Below are 14,590 nucleotides of genomic sequence, written 5' to 3'. Positions count from 1 at the left end.
AGACGCCGTCCGCCCCTCCGCAGCCGCCACAACACCCTCTCGCCGGCGGCCTCAGGGGAGGGCCTTTAGGTAGCCAGCGCGATCGCCCGAAGGCGGCGCGCGGGGCCCTGGGAGCCGAGGCAGGCTGAGGGGCGGCGCAGCAGCCAGGCGCCGCCGGGGCAGCCCCGAGTGGCCGTTGGGCGGCTGGGGCCTGATTTCGAACGGCAAGCGGCCCAATCAGAGGCGCGAGTGGCGTCGGGCGCTGGGTTTGAGCCAGGCGGTAACCGGCGGCGCGGGAGTGGGGCTGGGCCGGGCTGGGCCTGGCGTCGGGAGGTCGCGATGGCGCTGAGCAGGGTCTGAGAGGTGGTGGGGGGCCGGGGAGCGAGAGGCTGGGGAGGCGGCGGGCGCCGGGATGGCGGAGCAGAGGCGGAGGTTGGTGCGGCTGGCGGTGCTGGAGGAGCTCCGGGCCTCTTACGGGATTAAGGTGAAGAGCGGGAGCTGCCTGGCGGCGGCCAAGCAGTCGGGAGCGGCGGCCGCGGAGGTAAGGAAGGCGGTGGCGGTGCGGCGCTCGCGGAGGACATCCGCCCCCCGGGCCGGGCAACGGCGGCCCCCGGCGCTCCGCCGCGGCGGGGTGGGGGAGCACGGCGGTTGCCGCTGTGGGAGCAAAGCTTAGACAGGTCCGGGAGCTGGTCTTCTGTCCCCGGTGAGGCCGGGTGGCTACCGGTTCTGGCATCAGTGACGCTTACCGTAACTCTATTGCTCCTGCTAGCCCCTGACTGGGCATCACCTCCCCTCGTGGGAAAACGTCTTCATCCCTGCAACGGGGAAAGTCGGGTTTTCCCCCTTTTCCTCAGCGAGTAAGTGCTCCAGACGGTGGTCAGGATAGCCATGTTGTGATTTAGTAAGATAATGGTCTAGAGATGCTGAATTCCCCCCGCCCGTTTAGGGCCTGAGTGTTGCAAGGCAGACCAGATGGTGAAGGGGATGTGTTCCTCGTTTTGTTAACGTAGTTGATATTCTCTCAAACATGCATGCATGCCTCTTGTCTATGCAAGAGCTTCTTATACTTTACTGTGCTTAATGTCACTCACTGTGGAATTTAAATCTTAGTCTTGGAATACATAGCTACTGTGTAGTTTCTAAAAGTTTTATGTCTTTTTATTTTACTTGATTCCTTAGATTTTTGGTTTGAAGGGCTTTATTTGTATGGTTTCTTAGTATAAGACATGACTATGGGAATTTTGGTACAGACAGATCTGGCCTTGATTTGCCTGTGCTCTGAGGACTGAAATCTGTCCTGTTATCTTAAATACCTACTTTGACTTCGTTGAAGGAAAAAAGTGTGTTTTCTGTCTCGGGACTCTTATTTAAAACTAAAGTATCATAATGGATGCCAGTTTATACAGCACTGAAGTCTGTTTCAGAACACTGATCTTCTGGTAGGCTCTAATTTATATAGCATGGACCACTACTAAGTCCTAAACAAGATCCCTGTGCAACTGATATGGCACAGAACCGAGCATTCTCAGAAGGAGCTTTCTGTAAGGCTGAGAAGGTATTACAAAATGCTGCAGTAACCCTTGGTCAATATAAGCCAAAGAAGTTGTGAAAACACATGCTTGAGTTGGGTTGTTTGGAAAGGGAGAGACCAACAGTAAAGTTAGAATTAGCTTCTTCCCCCTTGTCAATATCAAGTATATGGTTCTAGACTTTTTTTTGCCCCATTTGAAGGAAAGTAATAAGAACTGTGTATAATATATGTATGTCATAATAAAAGATGTCTATACAGCTGTCTAGTGCTTAAATTTTATATAAAGAAGAAAATGTATATTTAAATAACAACTGAGCAAGGTAGAAAAAGGTATAGAATAACATTTGGTTTGCCAGGGGGCATTTTATTCCTGTTGTAAGGGAACAGACATTCTTTTAAGACCTTAAATCACAATTTCTGACAAACAAAACCTAGTAAAGTGAGGATATCTCACTTTAGTGTGAGATAGTTATGAATTTTAAATGTTGAATTACAAGCCACTGGAATTCTCTATTACTTTATCTTGTAAATACAGAAAAACATTGTATCTTGGAGTTAAATTTCTTTTTGTACTTTTACAACCTGGAATACAATGACAAATGTGTTGCTTCTCTTTCCTTATCGTGTTATGCTTGTTTTCTGTAGGACAGATAGGCCCAAGATGGCCTAATGGGTTAGTTATTGATTAACTATTTTCCTAACATGGTCAGCACTTTGAATTTCAGGTATAAGTGACCAAGAGTTTGCATTCATCTCTGATAACAAGTTGGGCATGATCCCAATCTTCTTCTCTTTGGGGGAGGGGCCAACTTGCATGTTCCGTAAATATAAACAGAAAAGAGGTGGGGCAAAGAAAGAAAAGTACAAGTTGTTACATTGAAATGTGGGCTTTTATAACTGAAACAACTGCAGTAACTTCGCATAAACATTTTTTAAAAATGCTGTGAGCATCAGTAGTAATGACTGAAGAAATTGCTTGTTTTCTAGTATGTAACAGATACTCTGATGTCTTGCTATAAGGCCATAGAGTTATAACAGTTTCTTAAATACAAATGCGAAATATGACAGTTCAGAACAGTTTTCTAGACTATTCTGTTGAGTTTAATCCTCCCTGTAACAGCAATCTTAAGTGCCTCAGATGAAGAAAAAGTTACTTAAAAAAAAAAAGTTCTTTCAAATGTGTTGTGTTGATTTTTAAGAAAAATGGGATTTAGTCAATTTGAAAAGGTAAGGTGAGATTCCAGAACAGTGTGTTAAATATCCTTACTGATTTGGGGGCCTTATAGGAAAACTGACTCCTTGTAAAATAAAAAGTGCAAAACGTACTGCAGAAAACCTTTCTATTATTTCACAGTAATCTAGCGTGTTACCTGTAACTAGAATCAGCATAGGCTCAGATTATCTAGAGATGATAGTGGTTTTCCTGACAATACCTCTTATCTGAAAGACTTTGTTTTTTGTCTTAACTACCCTTCTGTTTGTACTTCGTGGAATACGTGATTTTCTGTAATATGTAGTTGGTAATCCTGTCAACTTTTGAATAACATTAACTGAATTTTGTATTTTAGGATAAAATCTTTGGAAAATCTTTTCATGCATTACCGCAGTCATTTGTGCCAGAATATGGTTATATTCCGAGGTAAATTGACACTGTATATTTAGATTTATGCTTACTTTGCTCTGTTTATAGTATTGAACTCTTGTCAGAAGACAGAACATAGTATTCCAGGCCTGCTAAAGCTTATGGGATATATAAGAATAGCTTCAGCTGGGGAAGGAGGGATGCAGAAGTTAGATGGGGAATTCAGAGCCACAGCTATCATTCAGTTGTATTTCTTTATACTTTTTGTCATTGGGGAAAACTATCCTATATATTAAGTTTTATCTATTTATAATGAAATAGTTTTTCTGGAAAAAACAAGCTTTATTCTGAGTGTCAGAAGTATTTTACTGTTCCTTCCTCAGCTTTCTTGTTGATACTTGTGAATATTTGGAAGAACATGTTCACACCGAGGGACTCTTCAGAAAGTCTGGCTCTCTTGTTCGTTTAAAAGCTTTAAAGGTATTTGCTAAAGCCTCTGTTTTTTTTCTTTTTAATAAGCTGCATTTCATTTGATCATCTGCATGTTTTAGTTTTTGGCCTCCTTTCAGTCATATTCAGGTTTTCATATTGGAAGTAGACTGGTAACATTAGCTGCTTTAGAAATGAGAGGAGATCTAGTCTAGAAACTGGTGAACTTCACCTTTACCCACCCCTCCCCCGGGAACTTTTTCAGCTTTCCAGATGGTGAGAATACACTTGTGACTGAACAAACTTGTTAGCAGTTATGCACACTGGATACTGTGAGGATATTTGTTTAGCAGTGTTCTCCCAGAAGGATGTGTACATGGGAAACCTGTAAATTAACACATGCGGTCTGACAACGTCATCTGTGTCTCTTTGTAGATACTGTAGTTAGGTAAAACATGACAAGGCTGAAACTAAAAATGGGGAAGATGTGACTGTCTTTTCTGATATGGGCTAGAGGATTAATGCCTAAACTTAGAAATCTGACAGTATGTTGAAGACTTCAAATCATGTTTCTTATAAACAATTTCAGAGTAAACTGGATCAAGGTGAAAACTGCCTCTCAGCGGCACTGCCATGTGATGTTGCAGGGCTTCTTAAACAGTTCTTTAGAGAGCTGCCAGAACCCATCCTTCCACTTCACCTGCAGGAAGGCCTTTTCAAAGCTCAGCAGCTAGGAAATGAGAAGAAAACTGCAACTGTGTTGCTGTCGTGTTTGATGGCTGACAGAACAATTGAAGCTTTGAGATACTTTTTCAACTTTCTGAAAACTGTGTCCCTAAGGTCAGTGTAAAGAGAGTGCTTGTAAACAGCTCCCAATTCCTTTAACAACTTCTCTTTCCAGGCAACTGCTCTAACTTTCTGAGAGTGGTTTGTGACTTTAAACTTTCTTATCTGCAGTCATTCACTAGAATTCAGTCGTGGTCTTTTCTTTCATAAATCCAAAGTGTTTTCTTTATGAAACCTTATTTTGTTGGAGACCTGACTTTGTTCCATTCTTTCATAGCTGTATTCCTCTTCTTTGGAAAGCAAAGGAGTGACTGATAAAATTAACATAATCTAACTGATACCTTGCATTCCCCAAAACTGACCGGGGTCTATAACCTCTTGATTTCAATAACATAGTCATGCAGTTACCTAGCCTGGGGTGCATAAGTCTACACATTAATCTCGGTATGTGAGCACTCAAGTGAATGACTCTGTTTTGTTTTTTTTTTTATTTTTTAACTGCATTTGTCTTATTTGGTCTTTTCTCTCTCCACTGCTTATGTCCTGATAATTTGTGTAAAAAAAACCCCAACCTTTTCTTGTTAAGATCCGATGAAAACAGAATGGATAGCAGTAATCTGGCAGTGATTTTTGCTCCCAACCTCTTGCACTCGAATGAAAATGAAAAGATGTCAGCCAGTACAGAAAAAAAAATTCGCTTGCAAGCTGCTGTTGTGCAAACACTTATTGACCATGCAGCAGAAATCGGTAAGATCATAAATGTTTGTCAAAATGTCTTGTTGCACATACTTGTATATAGCTTTTCTTTCCAACTTTTTAAATAACTTAAAAAAAAAAAATTTCTCAACTAATTCAGGACAAGTACCAGAATTTATCTTGGAAAAGATTCCTGCAATGTTAGGTGTTGATGCCTTTCAATCTACTCCCTCGCTGTGGGGCCACGAAGACAGTGAAAATGAATCTCCCAGTGAATGTAAGAAGAGGAGGCATCGAAGTGTTGGGGGTAGGTATGTTGTGTGAAAGTTTCAGCAGCTAAAATAGAATTATTTTGAGACTTCAGGTATGCTGATCCTAAGCACTTGCTTCTTCCACAAGCAGAATAGATGCCTGTGGAATTTGTTGGGTTTGATTTGCAAAATCTATATAAGACTTGAGCAATCACATCACTTGATTGTATATTTACTCTGAGTTTATTCTAGTGTGTCTGTTGTCCACCAAAGAAGCTATTTTGCTTGTGTTCGGATTTGTGAAGCCAGATTAATCTTCCAGCTTTTTGTTGAGTCAACTTCAGATCCCGTTGCAGAACACTGATAAAGGGGGTTTTTTTTCTTTTTTTTTTGCTAGTTTTGAAATTATACTTGGACACTCAAAGATACTGCATACTTTAAGTCAGGTCATGAGAAGGCAAGAATATAAATGGCATGTGTGTTTTGAATTAGAGTGACTAATTTGTGTTTTGTAGTGTAACTCTGAATTGGATATTAGTGGATACTGTTTGTTCTGATCTCATGGGTTTGGGTTTTTTTGCAGTTTAGCTGTTCAATGGGGGGGTTGCCAAATATGGACGATCAGATGCTATATTCTCTATTCTGCATTCTCTTTGAGGAATTAGTATGGAATATGTATACTTGACTTGATTCAAGTCCACTATAACACTGATTTTGTATGTATTGCTATAAAAATATGAGTCTGTATTTAGCTCATGTACCTGGAATATTAAACCTGACAGTAACTGAAATTAAGGCTTTATTTTTGTACATGTTTAGCCAAGGCATGGCGGTTTTTTGTGTAATATACTTTTCCACTCTGAAGGATGGAGATCATCCTGGAGTTGCAAAGCGATAAATGTTTGTGAATGTTAAAATTTTGAGGAGAAGCAGTTAGAATTTGTTAATTCTGCGGAGTAGATTCTGGTAGTAGGCAGCTTCTACTCTTTATCCAGATGTAGTAAAACCTAGTATTACTACACTTTATTTATTTTCAAAGATGAGTTTTTAAAAAGTACCTGATATCTACCAGACACCATAAAAGAAGTATCACAGGCTTGTAGTTTGCTAAGCTTCGCTATGAACACATGGAAATACAACTGTAGGTTGCAATAGCAGTTGATAAAAATACTTCCATTTTACACTTTTAAAAGCAGGAAAAACAGTTAAAACTTCACGTGTATACTCTGCTGGGTTTAATTTTGCGTAAAAAAAAAAAAAAAAAAACAACCAAAAAAACCCAAAACAAAACAACAGCCCAAAACAAAAACACATAGTTGACAGAAAAGTTGTACGTTATTCCTTTGCAAGACCAAAATTTCATACTTCTATTTGGGTCTAACTTCAAAGCTCTAAGAGGTTTTCAGCTTCAAGACTACTGTCTAGTAAAGTGAGAAAGTCTGTGAGACTTTCTGTGACAGACTTCAATGAATACCTTCTAGGTTTGCCTACAAGAAATCAGAAGGCATATAATTTTATAATGATCAGTAGAATCTTCTATGAGAAACTTTTGTTGTCTGTGCATTTTTTTTTTTTTTTGTTAAGCAAAATAGAATTTTTCAGCTATTGTGAAAGCAACAAAAACTATGTGGTGAGAAGATCTGGACTATAGTTTTTACATAAAACAAACATTTAAACTGATTTGCATTATTTCTCTCTGAAAGAATACAAGTTAAACTTGAGTTGAAAATAGAGCAAGACAAACTTAATATTTAAATTTGATTGCTCGGTGTGTCTTGCATTTCAGATGTTTTTAGTGGAGCATTGAATAAATTTAAATCTAACAGAACACCCTCCACTACACCTCAACAAGACAGAAGCGGTAGGTATTGGTGCATTTGTACTAAATAAAACCCATGCAGTATCTTCTGGATTTGTCAATTATATTCCACAATTTTTTTTTTAACTGAAGAACTATGACTTAGTTTGAAACTAAGTGATTACATTTAAATTGTTTAAAACTTTGAATGTAGATACATATTTATTGAGGATACTGCATTTACTGTAGTTCTTGGAGCAGCTACAATCACTGCAGCAGTGTGCTGTGCAGTTCTAGGATTACACAGCTGAACTATCGCTTTTTATCTAATGCACACTAAGGCTTCAGTGCAGTAGTGCAGCATTTTATCATCTTGGGAATGAATTGCCAGGACTGAAATTCTTTCGCTCTTACTCTGTCTCTTAAAGTTACAGAAGATGACTATACTTTTTTTTTTTTTTCCTCCTAATACCTATAATTTTATTAATATGTGGTTTTGGATTTTCCTTTCTGGTACTCTAACTTGCAGAAAAAAAAAAAAACAAACCCCAAAATAAAAAAACCCAAACCCTAAGCTATACTGATTGCTTTGCCTGTTCAAAATGCATGCACTTTGGCTAAGCTTTTACAACAATTTTCTTTCAGAATTTAAAAAAACCCAAAACAACTGTTTATATTTTAGTAAACTCTCAACATTTTAAGCTGTTATTGCAAATTTGGTTTTCTTGATTTCAGTCCTTTCATCAGTGACTCCGGTGGTTCTTACTCCAAGTACCAAGCGTAAACTTCCAACTGATTGCTCTCAGGGCTTGTCCAGCAAGAAGAGACGATCTTTTAAGCATAGTTTTGCGTTTGAATTGTTACCAAGTAGCATATTTAACAGCAGCTCAACACCAGCATCAGGTACAGTGCCTTCATTTTTTCCTTGCTGCTTGAAGTGGTTGTTTATGGCTTTTAATTTAAATGTACAGTCTTTTGTTCTTGTTAGGCAGTCATTGATAATCTTCACTTAACAGTGTTCCTTGCACTACTTTCCTGTCTTAGTCTATGTTCATCAGCAACTGTCATGTTACATGGATTGAGCAAAAGCAAAATTCTGTTTGTTTTCTGTTATATTAATCTCTCAAATCTGCAATCCTGATGTCCTTTTATTTTTTTCAGTCCCTCTGTATCACCCAGGTTATACTCGCGTTTCTATCTTAGCACACAAATCCATGAAGACTGCCTATGCTTCCAACCTTTTGAAAGTTGTAGCCTTCTTCTGTCTCCTAAATACTTAAATAGCTGGTCTTAGCTCTATGTGAAATGTAACTGTTGCTATTATAAAGGTTCTTTCTTGAATCCAGTCACCTCTTGTTTTCTCTAGATGCTAAATAATCTCAAAATTCTATAGAAAAAGTTTCTTTTGTTTGACAATGCTTTAATACTTCATTCTACTAGAGTGCTTCCAACTGTCAGGCTCTTCTGCAAATCTTATTTTATTTTTGTTTGGTTCCTTAATGTGCTGCCAACTGAAGTAAAAAGAATTGTCTAGATTGGCTATGTTTGTTTTGCCTGAAGATAAATTTTTTTTCGTCAGTTGAGTGGTATAAAACTTCTTGCTTTTGTTTATTAAATCATTTCATGCTCACCATGAAATTCTTGCTTCTATGCATAAGCAAACCAAAGCAATGACATTTTCTAAAGATAGTAGTAATGCATCTGTTTCATAAAAAAGTTTAGTAGAATAGTAACTCTTTCATTTATTGTTGCTTTAACTGTTCTGGCTAGGTATGTAAAAAAGCACACTGCAAATAATATTAAGACTGAATCTAATTTTTCTTATTAAGCTCTTAAATTTGAGGAACTGATCTGATGATAGCAGTGTGGAAACTTAATTGAGGTAGTGATATCAGTAGTATGCAATTAATTGCAATCCAGCTGCTTCTATGGATGCTACAAGCAACAGCTTCATTTAATATTAAATAAAAGTGGAAGTCAAAGTAATTTCAAGTCAGCACTCCACAAAATAAGCAAGCAAATCTGTCCTGTTTAAAAAACTATTCTTTATTGTATTAACTGTCTTTATCTGAAAAATGTGACTATAGTAAGATCATGTAAAAATGATTTTGTTCCTGTAGTTCAGTTTGAAGCAAGCCCTTGTGTGTCTCTTGAGTCATCACAAACATCAATGTCTCCTTCAACTGGTGGTGAAAATCATCTCTCTAGTACAGGGAACAGAAGAAGTAAAAGACATGCAAGCAAAAAATTATACAGGTAATTTGCCTTAGCTCTCAGAAACTACAGATAAATTGGAAAGGTAGGTCTAGACCCCTTGCTAATTATGTATAAAATCTCAATCTGTCTTTAAAATGATCTTTTTTGGTGTTCAAAAGATACCAAATTTTTATAGTAATCTTAAAATCACCAGATCTTCCAGTGTTGCAAAATGGAGCTCAAAACAAAGTAAGATCTGGCAGAGTAGCATCCTGTGTCTATTAAAAAAGCTTGCCAAGAAAGCAATAGAAGAAGTAAAACTAGAGGAAATAACCATAAATAAGTGTCAGAATGTTTTATTGCACTCCTAAAGAGTTTTTTGTGTCACTTCTTCCCCTCTGTCCTCCCAGGGCTGAATCAGGAAAGACAGGTTGTTTTTCTCCAAAGATTAGCCGAAAAGAAATGGTTCGTAGGTCGTTACGCTTGAAGTTTGGTTTGGGGAAAAGCAACAGAGAAATGGTAAGTATTCTGCTTCTAACTCAGTCTTGTTACTGTGCAAATTTTAACCCTAAGTTTTGGGCACTGCTTTTCAGTAGCAGGAAGGACTTATTTGGTAACGGAGGGATCACAGCACAACGGGACCTGCTGTCAAGTACAAGAAGCCCTACGTTTATTTTCATAGCAGTAACTGATCAGCTTGTACTGGGTTTGGCTGGGATGGAGCAAGAGGCTGGAGGAGGGGACAGCTGACCTGAAATGACCAAAGAACTATTCCATACCATATAATGTCACGATCATCAATAAAACTGGGATGGGAGGAGTTTTTGCAAAGTAGCCACTGTCAGGGGCTGGCTCAGCATCGATCTACTTGTCATGAGTGATTGCTTTTGCATCACTTGTGGTTTTGGGGGTTTTTTGTTCTTTCCCTCCGCCCCCCTTTTGCCTTTCCAGTTCTCTTCCTCATCCTGCTGGGGAGTGGGGGGAATGAGCAAGCAGCTGGATGGGAGCTTACCTGCCAGCTGGGGTCAACTCACCACACTTGTGATCAGTAGGTCTCACAGTTCCTGAAATTCTGATATGACAGAGCCTATGCACAGAATCACTGTGTTCAGAGTATGGTTAAGCCTACCTCACTGCAGGTGGGTTGTTCACTACCTAGGTCTACAGAGAATTGAGGGAAGATGAAGTATGGCCAAGAAAAGGCTCCTATGCTGATTTGCATAGCCTTTTACTGGAGGTTCCTCTGTAAATGAGATTCCAAATTACAAGCTTATATGAAAGTAATTAATACCTTTTGTTTGTTCAAGAATGTTGTATCAGGATGTGCGGTTGGTAATAGATCTGAAAATATTGGAAGGCGCCTTGCAAGTCAACAAGGTTTGGAAAGCAGAATTGAATGTGCAAAAAGAGATGTATTCTTCAGCCCATGTGTCAGTGAAAAATTCCCTAAGAAAGGTAAGTATCTAACAGAATATATTAGATGGGGAAGACTTTTGCTTTTGAAAAGCAAAAGTAACTTTATTGATAAAGGTATAAAAGCAATGTTAGTGGCTCCTGGGGAAAAAGAATTGGTTTAGGACAGGCTTGCTATGTTTCTAGTGTATTTTAGTAGGTCTCTCTTGTTAGTTAAGCAAGATGAGAGATGTAATTTTAGTTCTTAGTATTACAACCTTTTTTCACATCTCTGAATCGTAAGGGAGTAACGGCATCTTTAAATTCAGTGTTGCTTTGATAATTAGGGGGTTTTAGCAAGAATTTTGCCTATAATGATCATTAAAATCACAAAATACTGTTCTTAAACACTGTGATATTTATTTTAAGGTTCAAAGAACGTGAGCAAGTCAGAAGAAAACTTGCTAACTCCAAAATGTCACGATAAAGTAGTTCACCGAATGTCGTGGAATAGTCCTATTGTTACAGATTCTCAGGCGATCAGCAGGAATGAGGGAATTCTTCCAGGACACCCTGAAACAGGAATTGGTTCTTCAGAATCTGTTTTGATATTTGGAAAGCCACCGGTTGTTCCGGATGGTTTCAAATCCACAACTGTAAGCAAACAAGACAACAGCTTAGAACTCTTGCTTTGTGAAGAGGAAAGTAATTCAACTGCAGAAACATTACTGAAAGTTAAGCAAGCCTTCTCTGCATCTGGAAGTAATCTTCACAATTTGATAGGTGATACAAAATCTTCCTTCTCGGATGTAGCAGGTGAAACATTAAATGAAACTCTGTGTCTAACAGGGCGCAGTCCAGAGAAAGAATTGTTAGCTGAAGAAGTTTCTGAAAAGCTAGCAAATACAAAATCCAGAGAGCTGTTGCACCAATTTAATCAATCTTATACTATCGATAAAGAGCAATCAAAAAAAGATGAAATTAAAGTTTTGGAGAAAAGAAACTTCAAAACTTCTATTGAGATTGAACTTCAGGTCCCAAAACCAGATATAAAAAATGTAACAGAACTTCCTGTGCCTCAAGTACTGGCCAGGGAAGACAAGTTGACTGTTCAGAACAGTTCATCAAAAGATGACTTAAACAAATTGGATTCCTTTGGAAGAAAAGAGGAAATAGAATCAACACATTCACAAACAGCTGAAAACTGTATGGTAAAGTGCTGTAATTTAGAAGAAGATACTGCTAAACTTTCCGTGGCAGGACAGCTTCCTACTTCGCAGTTGCCTAAATCACAAAATGAAGTAGGCAACCAATACTTGCAAGCTGAAAATTCTGATAAAGCTTTAACTAAAACATCAACGGTTTCTGACCACGGAAAGGTTTCTGACCACGGAAAGGTTTCTGACCACATACAATGGTTCAACAAGCTTTCATTAAATGATCCAAGTTCTGCAAGCAAAACTAAACCACCTCTTAAGTTTCAACGTACTCCTGTTAGACAGTCTGTAAGAAGAATGAATTCCTTATTGGAAGCTAACAGACGATCTGTAAGCTCTCAGCTGCTTAAAGCAAGTGATGTTGGTTCACCGCTTGTTAAATCTTTGAGCTATGATTCTGCACTATTCTCCTGCACAGAAAAGCCCTCAAAGAATTCCGTGGCTTTGCCACTCAGGAGTGAAAGTACGTATGACCAAGTTTCTATATCTCATAAGCAGCTAGACTTAACATCCAAATCATGTTGCAGGCCATTAAATCCATCAGACAAGCCTGATGCTTCTGTCAGAACTGCTGGAATCCACGAACAGAAAGCGACTGTTCATCCATCCAAGTCTGTTCTAGAAGATCTAACCAATCATGAAACAGTGAAATCCAGTTTAAAAGTTAATGCAAATATAAATATTCCAGGTGCTGCCCCAGAAAAATCTACAATCACAAGAAGTTCTTCAGGAAAAGAAAGAGTTCGTTATAGAGGCTCTCCAAAGAATCCAATACCTAAAGTGAAACTGCTACCAACTGCAAAACCAATAGACTTATAAGATCAAATATGATGACTGAATGGGCTTATTGTAACTTGGTTAACCTTTGGAAAATCTAAATTTGTGTGATTTTTTTTTTTTTTTTTTTTTTAGCTCTAATTATTTGTATTTTTTGATTTTTTTTTTTTAACTGTATGAGTCATGGGCTTGTACAAATAACAATTTGTTTTATGTTGAGATTTTCTTCATTTACTGAAACTTTTGTAAATGCCGGTCAGTTCATCCAAACAAATTTGACTTCTAAAACAAAAATAACCTGTTCTTACAAATGTTTGTTTTAGATCTCGTATTTGATTATCTCAGCTTCTAACAACATGCTGCATCTCCCAAAACAATTTTTGCAGTATTTAAACTAAGTACCAAGTTTTTTAAAAAAATTCTCAAACATTTAAAACAAAACTAACAGACGTGTGAAAGAAAATGTCTTGATACTGAGTATTGGTAGTTAAATTTATTTACATCTTAGTTTTAAGTGTATTGTAGCACTACTTTGATATTTAGGTTGGACCTTACACCAGCTCTACTTCTGAGACAACAGGTTTTATCTCTATTGGAGTAAATAGGGAGCATATTTTCCTTGTTGAGTAGGTAAACTAATTAATTTTGACATGTGTACATACACACTGGAGAATTATTAGAACACATGGAAAATAAATGTGCAGTTTATTGAAGAAGTGAAAAGTCTTAAAACTTCATCCAGCAATGTGTTCTGCAATAGGTACCAAGTATTTTCAGTTGTGAGCAGTAAAATATTTTATCTTAATATGAAAGGATGGTTTTAACTTATTTTTAGAGCAATAGAATAGCAGTAACTAGATGGTGCAGAAGCAGGTTTTAGATGCTGATAATGTTGCAAGAGAAGAATGTAAGAAGCCATAGTGTGTTAAAGTTTATTTGCACAAGCAAATGTTTACATCTTTTGGAATTAAAACTGTTTATGTCTGTCATCAGTTGTAAAATTATTTAAGAGTAAACATCCGAAACTGTTCATTAGCTTTCTGTATGTGCAAATTGCTTATTGGCAAAATGTAAGAGCTGAAAGCACTGGATACTTTTGGTTTTAATAAAACCATTGGTTTTGTCCCTTTTCTGAGCCCATTCTTCTATAATGACTTAGAAATTTAGATTATGTTGTCATATGCAGACTGTGGACATAAAAAATTAGTAAGTCTGAAAACACTGAAGTCAGAAGTGATTCTGTTCTGGCTCTCCTTTTTGTTCATCTTAGGTACATGTTGGTGATTCTCGCAACCAGCAGAAGGCACGGTGCAAGATAATTTAGCAGGAGTAGGCTTCTAAACTTCTCGAGTGATACGTTAATGAAAGGAATAGTTCTGCTTGGTTTCTGTTCCCTGCCTCCTTCCCCACATATCCACCAACTTACTAGCTGAATTGGTTCAGCTCAGTGATCTGGGGGAAACCTCCAGCCCCCATCAGCCCAGCCGAGCTGCCTCACTCTGTTGCTACGTTATTGTTAAGATCTAACACTAGGGAAACAGCCATGAGAGGATCTTTACAGGATTGCTTGGTGGTGTGGTTAAGCATTGGAAGCTTCAGCTTCATGGAATAAGGGAGCCAACGGAACAGTTCACCCCCATCCAAAGAGGAAGCTGCTTCTCCCTGCTCTCGGCTTTGTGCTCCTACCCTCTGCCTTTAGCTGGTGCTGGCAGATCCCTCGGTAGGTTGAATGCAGGCCTACTTTTGTATCACCACACTTTGTATCATTTCACGGAGGTAAATAAGGCTCAGCAAAGCAACTGCCAGCTGTCATAACTGATGCAAGGAGGTAGGAGATGGAAATAGGACAGAAGGAGATACAGGCAATGTCATGAGGCAGAAAATGAGATCCGACTCCTGTAATAGTGAGCTGTCGCATCAATTTGTGTTTGAAAGAGCAAGACTTGAGATTTTTTT

At 38.4% G+C, this 14,590-nt stretch overlaps 1 protein-coding gene across 2 annotated transcripts; it reads left to right on the top strand.

Annotated features, from left to right (window-relative positions):
• Nucleotides 1-211: 211 nt before the first annotated feature.
• ARHGAP11A (Rho GTPase activating protein 11A) lies at nucleotides 212-13,769 on the top strand. 2 transcript variants are annotated; one of them, XM_075503022.1, is made up of 12 exons: nucleotides 212-520; nucleotides 3,079-3,149; nucleotides 3,476-3,572; nucleotides 4,111-4,361; nucleotides 4,894-5,054; nucleotides 5,164-5,310; nucleotides 7,041-7,115; nucleotides 7,788-7,955; nucleotides 9,173-9,308; nucleotides 9,659-9,767; nucleotides 10,556-10,703; nucleotides 11,070-13,769. In XM_075503022.1, exons 1-12 carry the CDS (start codon nucleotides 392-394, stop codon nucleotides 12,674-12,676), a joined length of 3,099 nt encoding a protein of 1,032 aa, XP_075359137.1. In that variant the 5' UTR covers nucleotides 212-391; the 3' UTR covers nucleotides 12,677-13,769. The 2 variants fall into 2 exon arrangements, with proteins under 2 accessions (XP_075359137.1, XP_075359139.1); XM_075503024.1 differs by lacking the exon at nucleotides 7,041-7,115.
• Nucleotides 13,770-14,590: the final 821 nt, after the last annotated feature.

This window comes from Mycteria americana, chromosome 5 (assembly GCF_035582795.1).
Source record: "Mycteria americana isolate JAX WOST 10 ecotype Jacksonville Zoo and Gardens chromosome 5, USCA_MyAme_1.0, whole genome shotgun sequence".
In the NCBI taxonomy this organism is placed as follows: Eukaryota; Metazoa; Chordata; class Aves; order Ciconiiformes; family Ciconiidae; genus Mycteria; species Mycteria americana.
This window is presented reverse-complemented; position numbering and strand designations above follow the sequence as displayed.

Coding starts and splice junctions, on each gene's coding strand:
- ARHGAP11A (XM_075503022.1), top strand. CDS start 392: ATGGCGGAGCAGAGGCGGAGGTTGGTGCGGCTGGCGGTGCTGGAGGAG. Junction 9,768..10,555: donor GGAAAAGCAACAGAGAAATG/GTAAGTATTCTG, acceptor TGTTTGTTCAAG/AATGTTGTATCAGGATGTGC. Junction 10,704..11,069: donor TGAAAAATTCCCTAAGAAAG/GTAAGTATCTAA, acceptor ATTTATTTTAAG/GTTCAAAGAACGTGAGCAAG.